The sequence below is a fragment of the Podarcis gaigeae genome (assembly GCF_964106915.1).
Source record: "Podarcis gaigeae genome assembly, chromosome: 2".
NCBI classification, from domain to species: Eukaryota; Metazoa; Chordata; class Lepidosauria; order Squamata; family Lacertidae; genus Podarcis; species Podarcis gaigeae.
In genome coordinates this window covers 66434000-66453519 of record NC_139679.1, presented here as the reverse complement: position 1 = coordinate 66453519, position 19520 = coordinate 66434000, and the positions used below count along the sequence as shown (strand labels likewise).

The following is a 19520-nucleotide window of genomic DNA, read 5'->3' as shown; positions in this document are numbered from 1 at the left end:
TTCATACTTGCTAGATTCCCATATTCTGTGCCTCTCATTCTTATTGACATTGAATATGTCCTTGTGTTTTCTTGTATTCTCAGGTATGGAAGTTCTGGGATTCGATGAAGATTGCTGCCTTTATACTGGGTCCTGCCCTGCTCATGTTTGTTGCTTTCAGGAACTCAGTCACATGGTAAGTCCACCAGGTCCCTGGAGCTCAATAATGGTTTGGCCAAAAGGAAAGCAGCAACTACTACTGTCACAGGATCTCTTTTGTGTTTCAGGCACCTGGAGAAATTCTGGGGAGCCTCTGGCTTGTTCTGGCAGACTCAGTGGGAGAACTTGTACCACCTCCTAGGGAGAAATGAATGGGCGATTTTCATAGTTTGTGAGTCACTTTGAACTGAAGTCAGTTATTGTCTGTGTTTTTAATGGCTCTTTCAATTCTGTTAGTATTTTATTCCATTTTAATAATGGTCTTTTCTATGTTTTTAACTTGTTCTATTTTATCTGTGTAAGCTCCCTGAGTCTCAAATTGGGGGAAAAGGCAGAAATAGTAATACTTATAATAGTAATAATAAGCTCATTTCTTATCTATGTATAAGGGTGGTTTTGAATATAAAAGTATTCCTGTAATATAATACCTTGTCATATCTGTTCACCATTGGGCGTGTGCCCCATTGAACCCAAGCTTGCTGATACATAAATTAGGCAAAACGTCCTGATTGACCAGTAATACATACTGTCCCTATTCCTCCTTTCCTTCACAACATGCAGAGTTATGTGAAGTGACTTAATTTAAAAGTTTGGGGCTGTGGCCAGGGCACAGATTAACTCTCCAACCCTTCATTAATTCTATTTTTTAAAAATTTAATATTTATTAAAATTTTAAAAGTTATACATATAAAAGAAACAACACAACAATAAACAATAAATCACAATAAAAAAGAAGAAAAGCAGAAGAAGCAAAAAAAAAATAAGAAAGAGAAAATTCAACAAGAAAATAATCCATTAAAAAAGAAAAGAAAAGAAAAAAAGACAGCTTTCCATAACCCATCTTTCATATCCTTATTTTTTGACCTCCTCACACCTCCCTTTTTAGTATTCTAGTTCGATTAACATCCTTTCCATCTTTCCATCTTTTTATCCTGTAATTTGTCTTAATATAACTTTCCTTTCCCTCATCTCACCAATTAATAGTCTACTTTTCCATAAACCTTTATAACATTTCTGCTAAAACCACATAATTTCATTCCAACATCTTTCTAACATTCATTAATTTTACAATATTTCTGTAAATAATCTTTAAATTTCTTCCAGTCTTCCTCCACCAACTCTTTTCCCTGGTCTTCATTAATTCTAATTTTATTGGAACATTATGGTGCCTCACACCCTACAAACTCACAACAGTACTCTGCCTACCCGTCGTTCATGGAAGGAAGTTGGGAGTCATTTTGGACTCACAGCTGTCCATGGAGGCGCAGATCAATTCTGTGTCCAGGACAGCTGTCTACCAGCTCCACCTGGTATGCAGCCTGAGATCCTGCCTGCCCACAGACTGTCTCATCAGAGTGGTATGTGCTCTAGTTATCTCCCGCTTGGACTACTGCAATGTGCTCTACGTGGGGCTACCTTTGAAGGTGACATGGAAACTACAACTAATCCAGAATGCGGCAGCTAGACTGGTGACTGGGAGTGGCCGCCGAGACCATGTAACACCGATTCTGAAAGACCTACATTGGCTCCCAGTACGTTTCTGAACACAATTCAAAGAGTTGGTGCTCACCTTTAAAGCCCTAAACAGCCACGGCCCAGCATACCTGAAGGAGCGTCTCAAACCCCCATTGTTCAGCCCAGACACTGAAGTCCAGCACCGAGGGCCTTCTGGTGGTTCCCTCACTGCGAGAAGTGAGGTTACCGGGAACCAGGCAGAGGGCTTTCTTGGTAGTGGTGCCCACCCTGTGGAATGCCCTCCCATCAGATGTCAAGGAAATAAACAACTATCTGACTTTTAGAAGACATCTGAAGGCAGCCCTTTTTAAGGGAGTTTTTAATTTTTGATGTTTTGTTACTGTATTATTATTATGGGTGGGGTATAAATAATAAGGTTGTTGTTGTTGTTGTTGTTGTTATGGTGCTGCATCTCACCAAGGAACCTTTTGCATCTCTTCCTATGTAGCCCATTGGTATAATGCAAATAGCAGGGGAACTTGTGGCCTTCCTAAGCAGGGGTCAGCAAGGTTTACCTCGCCTGAGCTGGTTCACTTCAGTAGATCCCTCCATGGGCTGGATCACGCACAATTTCCAACATCTGCGTTATGTGCAGATGCAATTTTCGGCGCTGCGCCGGTTTAGCGCAGCATGCGGGGACTCACCAAGCGGGCGGCTCGTGGGCCAGTTAAACGACCCCTGTGGGCCGCTTGTGGGCCTTAGGTTGCTGACCCCTGCTCCAGAGGATGTTGGACCACAACTCCTATCAGCCCCAACCAGCATGGCCAATACTCAGGGAGTTGTACTCCAAGAATATCTTTAGGGCCACAAGTTCCCTACTCCTACTATGAAGCATCAGGTGTGAACGTAAGAGTCTCTAGCAACGTAAGCTCTAGCAATTGCTCAAGTGAAAGCCACAATGAAATTCAGTCGACAAAAATAGAATTAGTCTCTCCCTTCCGCTTGTCCATTTGAACAACATCTATGACTGTGGTCTCTTCCCATGCCGCTCATTTCCTGCTCTTATCCTTTTCTTATTGAGCTGCTGTCCTCTGGTTAGGAAGTTTAGGTTCCATCTCTTGTGTCTGAGCCCAAAAGAAGCCCTCCTGTCCCCATTCACTCTTTCCCTCTTCTTGTACTACAGGCACTGGAATAATTCCTGCCCTGGTTTTCTGGAGCTTCAATGGAATCTTGATGGTAGCAGATGTGACTGGGAAGCCGAGTTTCATCACCCAATACCGCATTCAGTCGGGAAAGAATGATCCTGTGGGTATTTTTGTGCACAAATATGGCAGCCCTGTGTTTGTTTGTTCTGAGTGGGAGCTGTTGATTCCTTCCCATCACAGATAGCCTTTCTGGCCTTTGTCAGGGGATACATCCAGCAGTTAAAAATATGTTGATTTGGGTAGATATCATTTTGTTATTTTTATCTGTTTCGCCAGGAAGTGTCTTCTTCCCTTCGTTAGCTCTGTGCAATAGCATAGACTGAGGATAGAAAGTGATTGGCCCAAGGTCACATTCAGAGTGAGCTTCAACTCCCTGCATAGGCCCTATGGAATAAAAATGTTTTCAGCAGGCATTTAAAAATTGGAACGGAAGGCGGCGGCATTTTTAATGACTGCTAGTTATTCTAACATTTTCTTTATAGTGGTGGGTAAATTTATCGTCCCAATTGTCCTAACAGAAGATGCACTTTCAATAAAATAAGAGAACTGTTTCCCAGTCCCACAAAAAAAGCAGCAGTGTTGTTCCTGTGCCTTTATCCTAATTGCTCCACAAGGACCATGAAGCCTGAATATGCAGTGACTGAAGATTTAGAACTTACCGTATTTTTCGCTCTATAACATGCACCTGACCATAACACGGACATAGTTTTTAGAGGAGGAAAACAAGAAAAAAAATATTCTAAACGTAACAGTGGATGTATGATTTTTGTGGTTCATCCTGTGGCCACAGACATGTGATCTAACGGTGAGTTTGGGGTAGCCCAATGCAAAAATCCTGAGGATCCATGCTTTGTAACCATGTTTTTGCACGTGGTGCGTGTTTTTTTTGGTGCAAGCTGTAGCCATGGACATGCTATGTTATCTGGTGGTGAATTTGGGGTGACCCAGTGCAAAAATCCTGAGGATCCATGTGGATCCGTGCTTTGTAACCACGTTTTAAGTGGGGAGGGAAGGAAAAGCACTCAAGGGACAAGGAACACGCGTGGGGTGGGTGGAGAAGGATGCTATTAATAATGCAGAAGAGGGGTATAAGAGGAGAAGGCTCTTATAGGAGGAGTGGGGAGGAGAGAGGGACAGAGAGCCTGCTTGCGAAAAACTTTGCTGCTATTTAGCAAGTGGGGAGGAGAGAGGGACAGAGAGCCTGCTTCCTTTAAGGCAGCCAACCGGACTCCTCTCCACTCCCGCTTTGCTCCTTTAAAGCAAGCAGGCTCTCTGTCCCTCTCTCCTCCCCACTCAGTGGCTCTTCTCCTGCTTTGCTGTTTCAAAGCGAGCCACGGGGAGGAAAGGAAGGGGAACCGTGGATCCTCTACTCACGACTGCAGCAGATCCCCCCCCCCCCGCCACCCATAGGCATTCCCTCCATAACACGCACAGACATTTCCCCTTACTTTCTAGGGGGGGGGGAGTGAGTGTTATGGTGCGAAAAATACGGTAAAGCCTTTTTATTTGGCAAGTAGAGAGGAAAAGCCACTTCAAGCCTCTAACTGTAGCCAAGAGTCTCCCAGGCTTGCAGAACGTTCCTCCCAGCATAGGTGGTGCTGTTCCACATTTTGACCCAGGTTCATTTTGCCTCTCCCCCTAGGTGGACAGAAAAAAACTGCGGAATGTCATACGAACAGCCCTGTTCAATGTTTTTTTCATCTCTCTGCCCATGATTATCCTCATGCTCCCTATCATGAAATGGAGGGGGGAGCCATGCAGTTTGCACGTGCCCACTTTCCATAGGTTTCTTCTCGAGCTGGCAATCTTTACGCTATTGGAGGAAATTCTCTTCTATTACTCTCACCGGTAAGGCGCACATTACATTGAGGTAACATGCTGGGCTCCCCTCCTGGGAGAGCCAGTGTGGTGTAGTGGCTAAGAGCGGTGGACTCGTAATCTGGTGAACCGGGTTCGATTCCCTGCTCCTCCACATGCAGCTGCTGGGTGACCTTGGGCCAGTCACACTTCTCTGAAGTCTCTCAGCCTCACTCACCTCGCAGAGTGTTTGTTGTGGGGGAGGAAGGGAAAGGATAATGTTAGCTGCTTTGAGACTCCTTAGGGTAGTGATAGTCAAAGTGTCTTCGAAGCTACAAACATGAGTCTGACCAAACTGCGGGAGGCAGTGGAAGACAGAAGTGCCTGGCGTGCTCTGGTCCATGGGGTCAAGAAGAGTCGGACACGACTAAACGACTAAACAACAACAACAACAGGGTAGTGATAAAGCGGAATATCAAATCCAAACTCCTCCTCCTCTTCTAATGTGCAGTATTCTACAGGCTAGATTTAGACTGGCATTTTAAGGCTCCGGTTTCCACGCCTTCAAAAAAGTTATTTTCTAGTTAAACATAGCTAACAGGATGTGATAGATTAGATAGTGGTGGTGGTTGTTTTACTGAAGTGTAGTTGCCACAATTGCACATGTATTGTGAAGTAATCATGCTGTTATCCCCATCCCCTTGTATTTACTCGAATCTAATGCTCACCTTTTTAGGTCAAATTACATTGCGAAAATTAAGGTGCGCATTAGATTCAATGGCACATTTACATTCGCCAGCAAATACCTTTTTTGGCTTTAAGGTTCTGAAAATTGAGGTGTGCATTAGATTCAATTGTGCATTAGACTCGAGTAAATACGGTAGCTGCCTTGCATGGTGCCTCAACACCAGCTGTTCTGCCCACAGATAAAATATGGCACATTGTCTCTGCTTCTTCACCTGTAGGCTTCTTCATCACCCTCTCCTATACAAACACATTCACAAAAAGCACCATGAATGGACCGCTCCTATCGGTGTAGTTTCTATCTATGCTCATCCAATTGAGCATGTGGTAAGTGGCACAACTAGCAGCTGAAGGAAATCTAACGAACCATTGCAACACCTGAGCTGCATGGCTTAATAAAGTTTCAGATTAGGTAATATTGGCAAAGCAACATCTTATTTAAGCAGCTTGCTTATATTGGCAAGTGTCTATTCTGGGAAAACTGGTTGCCCTTGATAAAATATTATTGAAAAAATAATTACCTCCTGCGAAAGAAAATTCAAGGTTTTGAAATATTTTTAGTAGAAATGCTGCAATTCTGTGTTAACTGAAAATTTCCTTGCATAATGAAGTAAAAAAAATTGAGTTTTGTTGATTATTGATAGTAAAGCACCTCTTGACGGTTAAGTCCAGTCAATGGCAACTATGGGGTGCAGTGCTTATCTCCATTTTCAGGCCGAGGGAGCCGGTGTTTGTCAGCAGACAGCTTTTCTGGGTCATGTAGCCAGCATGACTAAAATGCTTCTGGTGCCCAGAACACCATGATGAGTGCCAGAGTGCACGGAAACACTGTTTCCGATTTATCTACTCGTGCTGGTATGCTTTTGAATTCCTGGGTTGGCAGGAGCTGGGACAAAGCAACATTGCTCACCCCATTGCATGGATTCAAACTGCTGACCTTACTATCAGCACCCCCCCCCCGAAAGGCTCAGTAGTTTAGACAATTGCTAAGTGCTCATATAAAAAATAAAATGTTCCAATATACCGTATTTTTCGCCCTATAGGACGCACTTTTTCCCCTCCAAAAATGAAGGGGAAATGCGTGTGCGTCCTATGGGGCGAATGCAGGCTTTCACTGAAGCCGGGAGAGCGAGAGGGGTCGGTGCGCACCGACCCCTCTCGCTCTCCAGGCTTCAGAAAGCTATCCGCAAGCCTTGCAAGCCTGGCGGGAGGTCCCGCGGGCTCGCAAGGCTTGCGGGCAGCAGCCTGCAGCCCACAAGCTCAGGGGACAGCGGGGAGGCGCAGCGCCGCCACCCCGCTATTCCCTGACCTGGTCTGGAGGCTGGGGGGGGGGAGAAGCAAGCTTGCTTCTCCCCCACGCCAGCCCCACAAGCTCGGGGGATAGCGGGGAGGCGGAGCGCCGCCACCCCACTATTCCCCGACCTGATCTGGAGGCTGGCGGGGGGGGGGGAGAAGCAAGCTTGCTTCTCCCCATCGCCAGCCCCACAAGCTCGGGGGATAGCGGGGAGGCGGAGCGCCGCCACCCCGCTATTCCCCGACCTGATCTGGAGGCTGGCGATGGGGAGAAGCAAGCTTGCTTCTCCCCCCCACCAGCCCCACAAGCTCGGGGGACAGCGGGGAGGCGGAGCGCCGCCACCCCGCTATTCCCCGACCTGGTCTGGAGGCTGGGGGGGGGGGAGAAGCAAGCTTGCTTCTCCTCCCCACCAGCCCCACAAGCTTGGGGGATAGCGGGGAGGCAGAGCGCCGCCACCCCGCTATTCCCCGACGTGATCTGGGGGCTGGCTGGGGGGAGAAGCAAGCTTGCTTCTCCCCCACGCCAGCCCCACAAGCTCGGGGGATAGCGGGGAGGCGGAGCGCCGCCACCCCACTATTCCCCGACCTGATCTGGAGGCTGGCGAGGGGGGGAGAAGCAAGCTTACCTCTCCCCATCGCCAGCCCCACAAGCTCGGGGGATAGCGGGGAGGCGAAGCGCTGCCACCCCGCTATTCCCCGACCTGATCTGGAGGCTGGGGGGGGGGGGAGAAGCAAGCTTACTTCTCCCCATCGCCAGCCCCACAAGCTCGGGGGATAGTAGGGAGGCGGAGCGCCGCCACCCCGCTATTCCCCGACCTCATCTGGAGGCTGGCGATGGGGAGAAGCAAGCTTGCTTCTCCCCCCCGCCAGCCCCACAAGCTCGGGGGATAGCAGGGAGGCGGAGCGCTGCCACCCCACTATTCCCGGACCTGGTCTGGAGGCTGGCGGGGGGGGAGAAGGAAGCTTCTCCCCATCACCAGCCCCACCAGCTCGGGGGACAGCAGGGCAAGCTGCTGCCCCACGGAGGCTAAAGAAGCTGTCCCTGAAGGCAGAAGAAGGAGACGGAGCGCTCCGTCTCCCTCTTCTAGCTTGGGGATGGCTGCGCAAACCTGGGCGGGAAAAATTTTTTTCCCCTTGATTTCCCCCCAAAAAAACTAGGTGCGTCCTATGGGCCGGTGCGTCCTATAGGGCGAAAAATACGGTACCTCTGCATAGGCATAAAATCTATATAGACTGCACAGAGACCACAGAAAAGAATGTTCTTAGCTGTGAATCTTCTTCTCAGAGGCATTTCCGTCTGCTTCAGGAAGGTTCCTATGAGGTGCCAGTCAGACATTCCTATTCACTGACCACAGTGGAATGAGAGAGACGCAGGAGGATGATTCTCAAAACCACCTCTGCTTTATAACCAAAATGGTACGGTCTAGGTGTAGGACTCTACTTTAAGGCAAGGTGGAACTAAAGGTAAAGGTAAAGGACCTCTGACAGTTAAGTTCAGTCATGAATGACTCTGGGGTTGCAGTGCTCATCTCGCTTTACTGACCGAGGGAGCCGGTGTTTGTCCGCAGACAGTTTTTCCAGGTCATGTGGCCAGCATGACTAAGCTGCTTCTGGTGCAACAGAACACCGAAACCAGAGGAGCGCATGGAAACACCGTTTAGCTTCCTGCTGGAGTGGTACCTATTTATCTACTTGCATTTTGACGTTGGCAGGAGCTGGAACAGAGCAACGGTAGCCCACCCCGTCACTGGGATTCAAGCCGCCAACCTTCTGATCGGCAAGCCCAAGGCTCAGTGGTTTAGACCACAGTGCCACCCGCGTCCCTGGGGTGGAACTACTGTCCCTTAAAATATACAAACAAGTTTAAGTACTGCATTTCCCATTCTTTTCTTAGGAGACCTTAGTTGTCTGTTTGGGGATATTAAAAAGTAGTTTTATTGCAGTTGGGCAACATGACTCCTTTAGCCAGCAAGGATAGCAGTACTAATTATTGAAAACCCTCTGCAGTGCACTTCTGCCAGGGAGCTAGAAGCTGCCTCGAGTATCTCAGGAAAACTGGGAGGAACTGAATGACTCAGCTGGATGACCTAATGGGTGAAAGACCAGAAGGTAGCTGACTACAGATGGCCTTTGGGGGAACAGAAGAGAGATAGTGGAAAGGGGTGGGGAGAGCTGAAGTGTGAACATTCTTAAGGACCTCTCTAAGCCACTGCTTCTGGCTGGCCATATCCACAGGGAAGGGGCTAAGTGAACTGGTCTGCCCATTTGAGTTGGAACAGCTTTCCTTATTGAGTAAGGTGACTATTTCTAAAGTGACTCATCTCACCCTAGTAGAATTACGCAGCAACTTAGGTGATCCTGTAAGAACCTGTCTCTTTTGACTGTTTGAAAAAAATCGGAGGGGTTACAGGAATCATAGAATTAAAGAGTTGGAAGGGACTCTGAGGATCATTTAATCCAACAGCCTGCATTGCAGGAATAAGCAGCTGTCCCATCTGGGGATCGAACCTGCAATCTTGGTGCTATCAGCACCACGCTCTAACCAACTGAGCTATCCAGAATGATTTCCTTTTCCTCTGCTGCCTCAAAAGGGATCTCTCACAACAGGCTGAGAAGAGAATAGATGACATATGTCATCTATTACGAGCCAATCATGGTTCTGGGAATAAGATGGTGTAAAATAAGGCATACAAAAGGTAGCCCTACTAGTCTCCTGTTCCCGCTTATGGACTTCAATTGCTACTCACCCACCCTGGCATATCAATGAAGTATGAGGGAGACCAGGCCTACGGTTCTTCCTTCCATTAATTTGACACGGCTTCCTCTTTCACGTTAGCAAGTGCCCAGGGCAGAACCAGGTTAGCACTAAAGCACTTTTGGAGCGGGGGAGTAACGTCAAAAAAGATTTGCAACCAATATACAGCGTCAGATGTTAAAACGCCCAGCAAGATCTCTTTGAATAAACCCTTTTATCTGCACATAGAATATATATGACACTCAAAGCACCAGCTTTTCAACAGTGGAGCATCAATCTTTGAAGCTCACCACCCTCTGTTTAGGAATATTTTCTGTGTACACGTTCACCATTATGAATCTGCACTTATATTCCAGGTTTCCAATATGCTGCCTGTGATGACTGGCCCAATCCTCATGGGATCTCATGTTATATCCATCATGGTTTGGCACTCCCTTGCCTTTCTGGCCACCACCATTTCTCACTGTGGCTACCATTTACCTTTCCTGCCCTCACCAGAGTTCCATGACTATCATCACCTCAAGTAATTAGATTTTGTTCTTACAGGCCACATTTCCCTCACTCAGAATGGGGACTGGGGGGGGGGCGGGTTGATGCATACAGCTGCTGGAACGGACTTCACTTAATTTTGTCAGCATTCTTAGGACCATTGTCTAAGCCTTGGCTGAAGTTCAACACACAAGAAGATTCTAACTTTTCGCCACAGCATCTCTGTAATATCTATTCTAATGCTTTCCATACCCCCTCCCCCCCAAACCCACTATTATCCTAGCATATGAAAGTACTCAAAATCTTCAGGCATATCTTGTTTTCTGGGCTGGGGGTGGGGGAAATACTCTTTTGCGCTCTGTGCTCAGCTACTTATTGTGGCTTTATGTAACTGGTCTCACGCTGCCAGAAATGAATTTGGTCTAGGCAAACTATATTGCTATCCATGGGATGAAATATTCCCCAACAGGCACTCATATAAATATTACCTCTAAGGCAATCTGTGGCCCTCCAGATCACTGCCAATTCCCATCAGCACCAGCCAGGGGTGGTAGAAATTGAGCTTCAACAATATCTAGAGGTCCACTGATTTCCTACTCTGGCTCTGTGAGTCACATGACAGTTAAGTGTAGTGTTTCTACTTTCAATAACAGCAGTGTTTTACTCTTCCCATATGCTCTTTGCAACTAAAGCCATTGCCAGAGTTATTTGTGTTGGGGGGTGGGGGAAGCAGCAATAGAAAGTTTCCCTCCCAATGTAAATAGCAGTTTTATGGGCTTGGGTTTTGTTTTTTGCAGGGTAGGGTGGGGTGTTTAAAAAAACTTTGGGCTTTTTAAATTAAAAAACCTTCCGTATACAACATTCACAAACCTGATAAGTCACTATTGCGCAAACATATCTATTTAAAACTAGAAAATTTAAACATGCAAGGCCCCCCCACCTCATCCTGCTTTCAGATGGCAGAGAGCTTCAAAGCAACAATATGGTACAAAACAATATGGAGGATCAAAATTTAAATGATTAAGTCAGGGTTGAATGGAAGGGAAACGCCTACATTATTACAGTATGTTCACCATTAAAAGTATGTAATTATTTCCCTTTATTTTTCACCAGATTCAATCAGTGCTATGGTGTCTTGGGTGTGCTGGACCGCCTGCATGGAACAGATCTGTTGTTCAAGCAATCAAAGGCCTACGAAAGACACACAGTTCTGTTGAGCTTCACCCCCCTCACTGAAAGCATTCCTGATGGTCCTAAGAAATCAGAGTGACCCTTAGGTCCAGCTTATTTCCTTCGCCATCATCTAGATAATCACAAGAATCAGGAGATATCAGATTTTCTCGCAAGGCACTCTACAAGAGTATTGTGGCAGGTTTCATGTTTTCATTGGCAAGAGACAGCTTGACCTATAACACAGCCTCTGAAAAGGATCAGGGTAACACTCATGTTTGTAGAGCACCATGACAGAAGATGAATGAATGGTAGCATCTACAGCAGGGGTAGGCAACCCGCAGCTCCGGAGCCGCATGTGCCTCTTTTACACCTTTGCCGCGGCTCCGGGGCGGATGCTAGCGAGGGGAGGAGGCGCATTGTGCGCCCCGACACTCCCCACTGTGGCGGGCGCTGTACTGGCTGTGACGTCGCATGGGGCGGTGTGTGCGTTAGTCACGCACTGTCCCGACGTCACCTTCCCGCCCGCTGTCAGATCGCGGCTCCGGAGATATATGTTTTAAATGTTGCAATGGTTTTGTGGCTCCCAGGTTTTTTTTCTTCGGAAACGGGTCCAAGTGGCTCTTTTGTCTTAAAGGTTGCAGACCTCTGATCTACAGAAATGGTTGTGGTTGACCAAGGAAAGCAAACAGCTAAAAGTACTGTATAACAAAGGGTGCTGGAGGTGAGAGAATATACTTTCTGGCTTACAGAAAACAACCAACTCTCATAGAATTTCAAGTTAGAATTTCAGCCGGACTCAACAAAGGACCAAGAGCAGGGATATTTGAGAGCATTTACCGTATTTTCCTGTGTATAAGAGGATGTTTTTTGCTAAAAAAAAATAGGCAAAAATTGGGTGTCATCTTATACATGGATAGTGAATGCAGATGGGGACGTGTGATTAATGTAAGCAGCAAGCAGAAGATTGGCAGTGGCGATTGGGCAGGTGATTGGTGGCTGCAAGGCCTGCTGGCGATTGGCTGTGGCAACTGGGCAGGCAATTGGCTGCAGCAAGGTGCGTGATCAGCAGTGGCAGGCAAGCAATTGACTCCCTCCCCACACCCCAAAAAAGCTAAACAACTTAATTTAGGTTTTAAAAAATGGAGCTCGTCTTATACATGGGGGTGTCTTATACACGGAAAATACGGTATTCCTAATCTCAGAAGAAAGCAGGGGACTGAAATCTGCCTTCTCCCAGAGTACCAAGCGGAATAAATAGTCCTACTGAACAGTACAATGTAAGGCATCATGCTGTTGTATAGCCAAGAAATTCTTGTGCTGCTTAACTAAAAAAGGCGGTGGAGGGTAAAGTTTTATCACTCTATATGATCTATTAAAGATTTCTATCTATGTTTAATTGATTTTTTTATTTCTATTTTTCCTTATGTTTGCAGCTGTTTCTATTTTAGCTGTAGGGCACATTGACTCCATCAGGGAAAAATGTGGATATAAATAAATATCATTGTAAGCCATGCCTCTCCAAGTAACAATTGAAGATTTTTAAAGAGATAGTGGAGTTAATTAACATAGCCAAAGAGAGCATTATGATTATCTTCTTTTATACTCACTAAAACTCATTAGAAAAATTAGCTATTTGGTGACCCTGGAATGGAAAGCAAACACAACCATTCTCGTTTTACTTTCACATGGGCCTAGTCCTCAAGGAACAGCAGATGAGGCAATAAATATCACTGTGCCACTCTAGGCAGAAGACATACAAGAGTCCTACAATAAAACATCCCTAAACTTAAGAGCTTAATTATTCATTCCTGGAGAATGCTACAGTACAATGATCTATTCCAAATATTTTGCTGTCGGTGTGCAGTAATACTTATTTTTGTATGGAGGCCCATTTAGTCATTTGAGTCTATAATCAAAAGTGGCATACACACAGGTTGCTTCTTTGCCTCATTTTTCATTCTTTGAAGAACAGTTTAAATAACGTAGGCAACCAGGAATCTTGCTAGAGTACATAATACTGAAAGTGCAAAAGGACATTCATCTTGAAAAGTAACATTTTTAGCACACTTATCCTGCCATTACATCATCATATCATGCATCTCCCAGTTCTCTGGTCCACATGTGGTTGCCATTAGTAGAAATAGCCTCAAGGTAGAAACAAGAGTGTGCAAATTGCATGGTCTTTTGAGGTTTTTATTTTTATACATTTTTGTATTAAAAAGGAAAAAGCATAATTACCACAAATTACAAAGGACTAAAGCACTACTAGAATAATGAGTCACATCAGCCTAGAAAGCAGATACTCTGAATAATATTACTGTTTATAATACAGGCTCTCATTCAAGTATTTTACAATTTGTTTCCTCTTCCTTCCCCTGTCCCCCCTCCCCCTCCCCCAATGTGATGATGATCCTAGCACATGGGTTAAGATTTACATACTATTAACAGATGGGATTGTGTATGGTGGGCCATATTAACAAGATCTTTTCCTCCCAGGTGATATACGGTAACAGTTGGTTTAAAAGTTCTCTCAATAATAAATACAGCTGAAAGTGATTACAAACACTTCTGGGGTTTTGTTTTAGCAGAAGGGGCAAGGTTGGAGCATGAATACATACAAGCCTGCTCAGGCAGAGCAAGCAAACCAAACAAACTGATGGTTCTTTTCCTACTGTGATGGCGTTATCAGACATCTATACAAAACAATCATTGCATCTTTTTGCAGGTTCCTCATCTGAAGGGTTCTTTTTTGTTTTGTTTTTAGCAGCTTAACACAACTTCACACTAAGGAAGCTCCAACCACCACCATTTAAAGCTCAGTGTTGACTTCTGAGTCACAGTTTCATAGGCTGGAAATCCCAACCACCACGGTAGTGCACCACTGCAGGGACAAAGCCAACGATGATAGGACAATTCAGCCATTCCTGTTTTATAGCACATGGCAATGCTACAGTAGGAAGGCTCTGGTGGGCAAAAGCTTCTGCCAAGGACATTGAAATCCATTTTCCAAAGGATATCAGTGACCCAGACCACCCTGTTGTACCAAGATCTATATTCTGGGAAGGAGGACAAATAGATACAGGAACAATACCATTGAGGAAATAAACAAAAAAGAAGGGCAACAGAAGGCCAGACTTGGAAGAACAAAGTCTGTAAAACCAAAAAAGGATGGTTAAACCCATGCCCTTTCGATGCTTCCAACCATAGGGTGTCCTCATCACAGATACATCGGTCCTATGTTCAAGTGTCTTCAGAAAGTTAAAATGTAAACTAACAGAAATGTTATCCTTAGAATTTTTTAATTTAAAAAACCACTTTGTCCAAACCCATGTTGCTGAGATGAAATTTCCCGCCACCCCCCCATAAAACCACTCATATATGAAATTTGATTAAAAAAAATAACTGAGGCATTTAACAATGTAGCTACCCATCCCTTCTAAAAACCTAGCTGATTTTTAAAAAGTTATTGACAAATCCAAGTTTCAGAAGAGGATCCATATGGAGAGATAATAGAGCACGGCAGAGTTTGCTGCGTTAACAGATTTGATTGTTTTTGCTTAAAAGAAAAATGAGCAAGGCATGAAAGATGGCTCCCATCCCATTACTCTATTAAAAACAACAACACAAATGTTATGGCAGAGTACTGAGGTTACTGTGTCATGTGTTAACGGTACATTCAACTAACCAACTAGAAGCAAGATGGACAAGTACAGAACTGGAGCAACCCAACAGCTGCAAAAGTGGGAGAAGGAGCAGAAAGGGGCTAAGGACAGACTGAGCACCAACACCTAATAAAGGTCACTTACTTTCCCTGTATGTCCTAAACCAGATTTCAGACCCCCACCCTATTACCCTGCCCAGAGGTCAGATACCCAGGATGACACTTCTTTAAAGATACTGCTTACCTATAAGACTGCTTGAGTTCCCACTGGGAAACACTTTCTGTTTTAACCTAAGTCTCATACATTGGGCAATAGCTGGTGGCTTCCTAAAAACAACACAACTAGAACTACCACTGCATATGTTTGAGGGACAGGATACCAGTGTCCATTGACTTGGTCTGCTTTAAAAACCAAGACATAACATTGAAACAAAATTGTTACTATACTCTCTTCCCAAAGTGTAGGGAAACTTTGGACCAGGGTGGTGAAAACTGAATGTACCAATACCCACACAGAAAGCTGGATACCATCTTTATAGGAATAATGCTATGACTTTCTGGCACTGAACAGCCAAGGCACTGGATGTGCATACTAACAGTAACATGTCTACAAACACATGCGGCCATTGTCATATCAAGATGATGCAGGAGACTGACCCATCAAGGTTCCAAAAGGCTACGCTCCCTTCAAGTAAGCAAGTACCTTCAGCTTGTCGCTTGAACGGTAGGTAAGAACTTTGTGGTCCAATTTCATGGTATATCCTGGGACATCCACAGAGGAATCAATATGAGATTCTTATCTCCTCTTTCCACAAACTAACCCTGCATCCTTAACTGATCTGCTATACCACACCAGAATGCCTTTCTACACCACCAACAATTGTTTGCCTTCAGTTCTTCATCAGCAAAGACAAGCAGCTTATCACTGAAATGAAACAGACAAACCATTTTTAGAGCAAGACTTCAGCACTCATCGCCACTTGGATGAAAGTTCAAAGACCATTTCCTTTCAAAGATGAAACCTTTAAACAAAAATGCTCTGGTTAATCTCACTATGTCATCAAGCCTGAACACATACTCCTGTCTCACAAGCAGCAGTTCCCCAATACATGCTTTGCCTTATTCAAAACTGAATTGTGATCAAGTTGCAAAAGTTAGGATTTCAGCCCATTGCCAATTGAAATCCTGCCAAACAAGAAAAGCAGCTTCATTGCACCATGTTGTACTAGCGAAATTAGAAGAAGTAGTTCTGACTGCCAATTCCATGTTAACATGGTTCTGCTACTGCAATGCACTCGGCGAAGCTCACAGTGGGTATTCTGCCACACCTGGTGAAATGCTCATGTCTTTTAATGGTACCACAATGAGAGGCTGAGGGTTTGATATAATACAGGATCACAACTTATGCAGCAAAAAACTAGAACCACAGGGCACAAGTTAACTGCATGGTCACCCAAGACTGCTCCATAACAAACTCCCATTAATAGCATGCTTGACACAGCTAAAATGAAATAACATTAGCTAGACACAACAGGCTCTCCTAAGGCAGTAAGGCCCATGTCCTCAATTATCTACATCTGCAGTACCAACATCCTAGAAGAGGAGTGACAGAAATCAACCAACCACCCTAGCATCATATCCCCTGCATTCCTAAAGTAAAAAAGTGTTGCTCCAACTGGCTGGGAATAAAAACATCCTTACCTGACACAGGCCTCATTGCCACACTCTTTGCAGCATGTTAAAAATCTGAGAAACAGGCCTAGAATGTAACCTCTAAAATGTGTGTTGATGACGCACCTCTCTTCCTCTCCCCACCCCTAACAATGGTCTAGGATCCAAAGTAGTGTAAGGGTGCTCCTTCGCACCCTTTATGGCAATAAGTCTCCACACCCAGAAAAGGCTGTGGGATCCTCCAGAGCAGAGCATGTGAGTGGCTGCAGATAAGAAGGTATCAGCCTCCAGCATCATGGAAGTGCCTCCAGCATTATTGGGAAAGAAGGGTGGAGACTGTTTGGAGCCAGGCCATTGTGTGTAGGACCACATAGAAATATTGCCACCACCATTCATCCCTCTTTAGAGTCACAGGGCAAGCTTGGGTGGCATAATGACCAAGCAATCGCAGCTCTTCCATCTCCTACTAAAATCTCTGGCTTGCAGAACAGGGACAGTACATTAGGCAATATAACAAAATGTAGGAAACAATAAAGCATGTTGTCAGAAACAAGTTGTCTGTACACATATGCTTCCATCTTCTCTGAAGTTCACTTCTATAGCTCCAGTACCAGCTGCTTTTAAGATGTCAAGAGCCATGCAGTCACACACTGCCAATAGTCTCAGACTTAGTTCCAAGCAGTTAACCCAAGAGCAGTTAAGTCAATCATGGTGCTTTGTATAAAGTTCTATGACACAGGATGAGTGGACATGGTTCCAATACATGAAGTGATTTCATGATGCAAGACAGTCAAGGTGTTGGTAGCTAGAGAAGAGTCTAAACACAGCTGGGTCCTCCGTGGCTACATGGTCAACCCAGGGAAGGCAGGCAGGCAGGCTAGCATGCCAGTAATTCAAGAGTCTACAGAAAGGGAGGGCCTGCATAGGGAAGTTAACACTTAGCAAGCCACCTCTTTTTTGGAAACCACCACACACAAAAATCCCACCTTGTTTGCTTTAAAGCTCATTTCTCTGTACACACATTCTTCAACCATATATATTAAAGAGCAAGGATGTGTGCCAGTGGATCTTCTCTGTGCAATTACCTATTCCTGGCACATCTGCCTGCCTACCATGGGATAGGAAGAGTTCATGAGATCAGCAGGCTAGTTCCTGGCCTGCCCTGCCCTGCCCTGGTGGGAGAGGGAGGAAAATGGCAGTGCACCTGGAGGTCTGAGTGAGGCAATAGCATGTGTAGTTGCTGTAGCAGGAAGGGCACTAGAAAAGTTGACACATTTACATCAGCACCAACTACACAATAGCAGAAGTCTTAGATTTTAGTGCTCCAGTACCCCCTTCTCCAGAGATAAACTGTCTAGGTGGCTTGAGACAACATTCACCTAGAAATCAACAGTACTGTTCCAGTCGATGCAAATCACAGCTGGGTCAGAGGGGAGATCACCAGCCATTGCAGACAAGAGTCACTACTGGACAGGCAAACAGTAGGTATTATCACAGCCCAGATGAGTCCCAAGCAGATGCCATGTTCCAAATTTGCTCAGAGAAGTCAGGGATGCCTCCAATTTCCCAACTCCACAATAAGGCAACTTATTATTTTCAAGGAAGGAAGCAAAGACAGACTTTTTTTAAAAAACAAGTTTTTTGTGGGTTTTTTTGTTTTGTAAGAGAAAGCTGTTTTAGCGAAGTCTCATCATGAGAGTAGCATTCCTATGTGAGGGGAGACACTGTGCGAGTTTATGTTCTACCCATCACACAAAGGAACTGGGCGAGCCCAATGCGAGGTGGGCCCATGTTCAGTTAGGGTCCTTTGGTTGACTTCCAGTAGTCAAGTCTGTGATGGAAAAGGTGTGCAGCATGGAAGGGAAGCCGTAACAGAAGTGATACTTGTGATGGTGGTAAAGGGACTCCTTGTGCATTGTCATAACCAGAATGACAGGCGCCTGGTGGACTTAGAAAGCCGAAGGCAAATTCCAAATGGAACCACACTGTCCGGCCCACCGCCTCCAGCTTCTTTCAAGTGGGCTGCATAGTTGATCGGTGGGATGAGGAGGAGCTGGACCATGTCGCTGCATGATGCAGAATTGTTTTGGTTTATCCAAACAAACTTCTATCAATAATTTAAAACTTGATATAGATATATATATATTTATATTTATAAAAATCTCCCCCTTCCCAACCCTACCCCAGAAAGGCGCTAAGACGTGAAAATGTGTGGATGTGGCTCCAATCAGTAACTTAATCACAGCGAAGAAAAGGATGCTTTCAGCTTGCTTCGTCTTGTTTTCCCAGCCAACAAGAGAAATTGTGTGCGTTGTAGTCCCCACCTCTGGTAAGCAGCGTGGTTTTGGATGCCCACATTCCAACTCCCTCAAGTGTCCCTGCCCCCTTTCCATTGGAAGTTCTGGTGTGTCTTATTTCCCTATTGTTTGCGTTTCTACAGTCGCTGTAGAAACTGCATGTGGCTGGCTCAGGTTTTTGGCATCCTCCTGCACAGGCTGGCTAGATGAGGTGGGGACTTGGTTGGATGAGACAGAGACTTGATGGGATGGGGTCTGGGTGACAGGTTTGCTGGAAGACTGAGATGGGTATCGCTTCCTTCCATCGACTCCCAATGCTGCTGGGTATCTCTTGTGGCCACCTTCTTCCCCTATAGGGGGCTGAAACAGAAAATAAATAATTATGTAGCACTTGGGCATCCCTCTCAAGCATGCTTCATTTAAAGTAAAGGTTCCCCAAATCCTGGTTGTTCACCAAAAACAAAATAGAAGATAGCTAACAAGCAGGAATTGAACTAAAGGCAACACACAATGCGGATAGCAGCTAAAGTAATGATGCAAAAGTACCATACAATTTGGGTTGGGGATAAGTACAGGAGATGAAAGATTCTCCCATACAGAGATAGAAAAGGGAGAGAAGGTAAACAAGTGAGAATACCAGATACAATTAGCTCTAGTTGTGTCAGCTGAATACAAGGCTTTGAAGAACATCTCTCTGAGTAACAAGACTGCCCTGTGTGTTCTTTTAGGAAGGCTTTTTTGAGATTCTAAAGCAACGTTTATATAAGGCAATGGACAATATG

The 19520-nt window shown here is 45.2% G+C and overlaps 2 protein-coding genes across 6 annotated transcripts in view; one reads left to right on the top strand and one right to left on the bottom strand.

Moving 5' to 3' along the window:
- The window catches only part of FAXDC2 (fatty acid hydroxylase domain containing 2), a 28693-nt gene extending 16188 nt beyond the window's left edge, over window positions 1-12505 (top strand). For both annotated transcript variants that reach the window (XM_083728747.1, XM_083728748.1), the window contains 7 exons: window positions 84-175; window positions 267-370; window positions 2837-2958; window positions 4501-4706; window positions 5621-5726; window positions 9804-9970; window positions 11050-12505. In XM_083728747.1, the coding sequence (XP_083584873.1) occupies window positions 84-175; window positions 267-370; window positions 2837-2958; window positions 4501-4706; window positions 5621-5726; window positions 9804-9970; window positions 11050-11206 (954 nt within the window). In that variant the 3' untranslated portion in view covers window positions 11207-12505. The remainder of the gene's footprint in view (window positions 1-83; window positions 176-266; window positions 371-2836; window positions 2959-4500; window positions 4707-5620; window positions 5727-9803; window positions 9971-11049) is intronic.
- A 781-nt stretch (window positions 12506-13286) lies between these two features.
- The window catches only part of LARP1 (La ribonucleoprotein 1, translational regulator), a 66535-nt gene continuing 60301 nt past the window's right edge, over window positions 13287-19520 (bottom strand). For all 4 annotated transcript variants that reach the window (XM_083728719.1, XM_083728717.1, XM_083728720.1 and 1 more), the window contains exon 19: window positions 13287-19098. In XM_083728719.1, coding sequence (XP_083584845.1) covers window positions 18853-19098 — 246 coding nt within the window. In that variant the 3' untranslated portion in view covers window positions 13287-18852. The remainder of the gene's footprint in view (window positions 19099-19520) is intronic.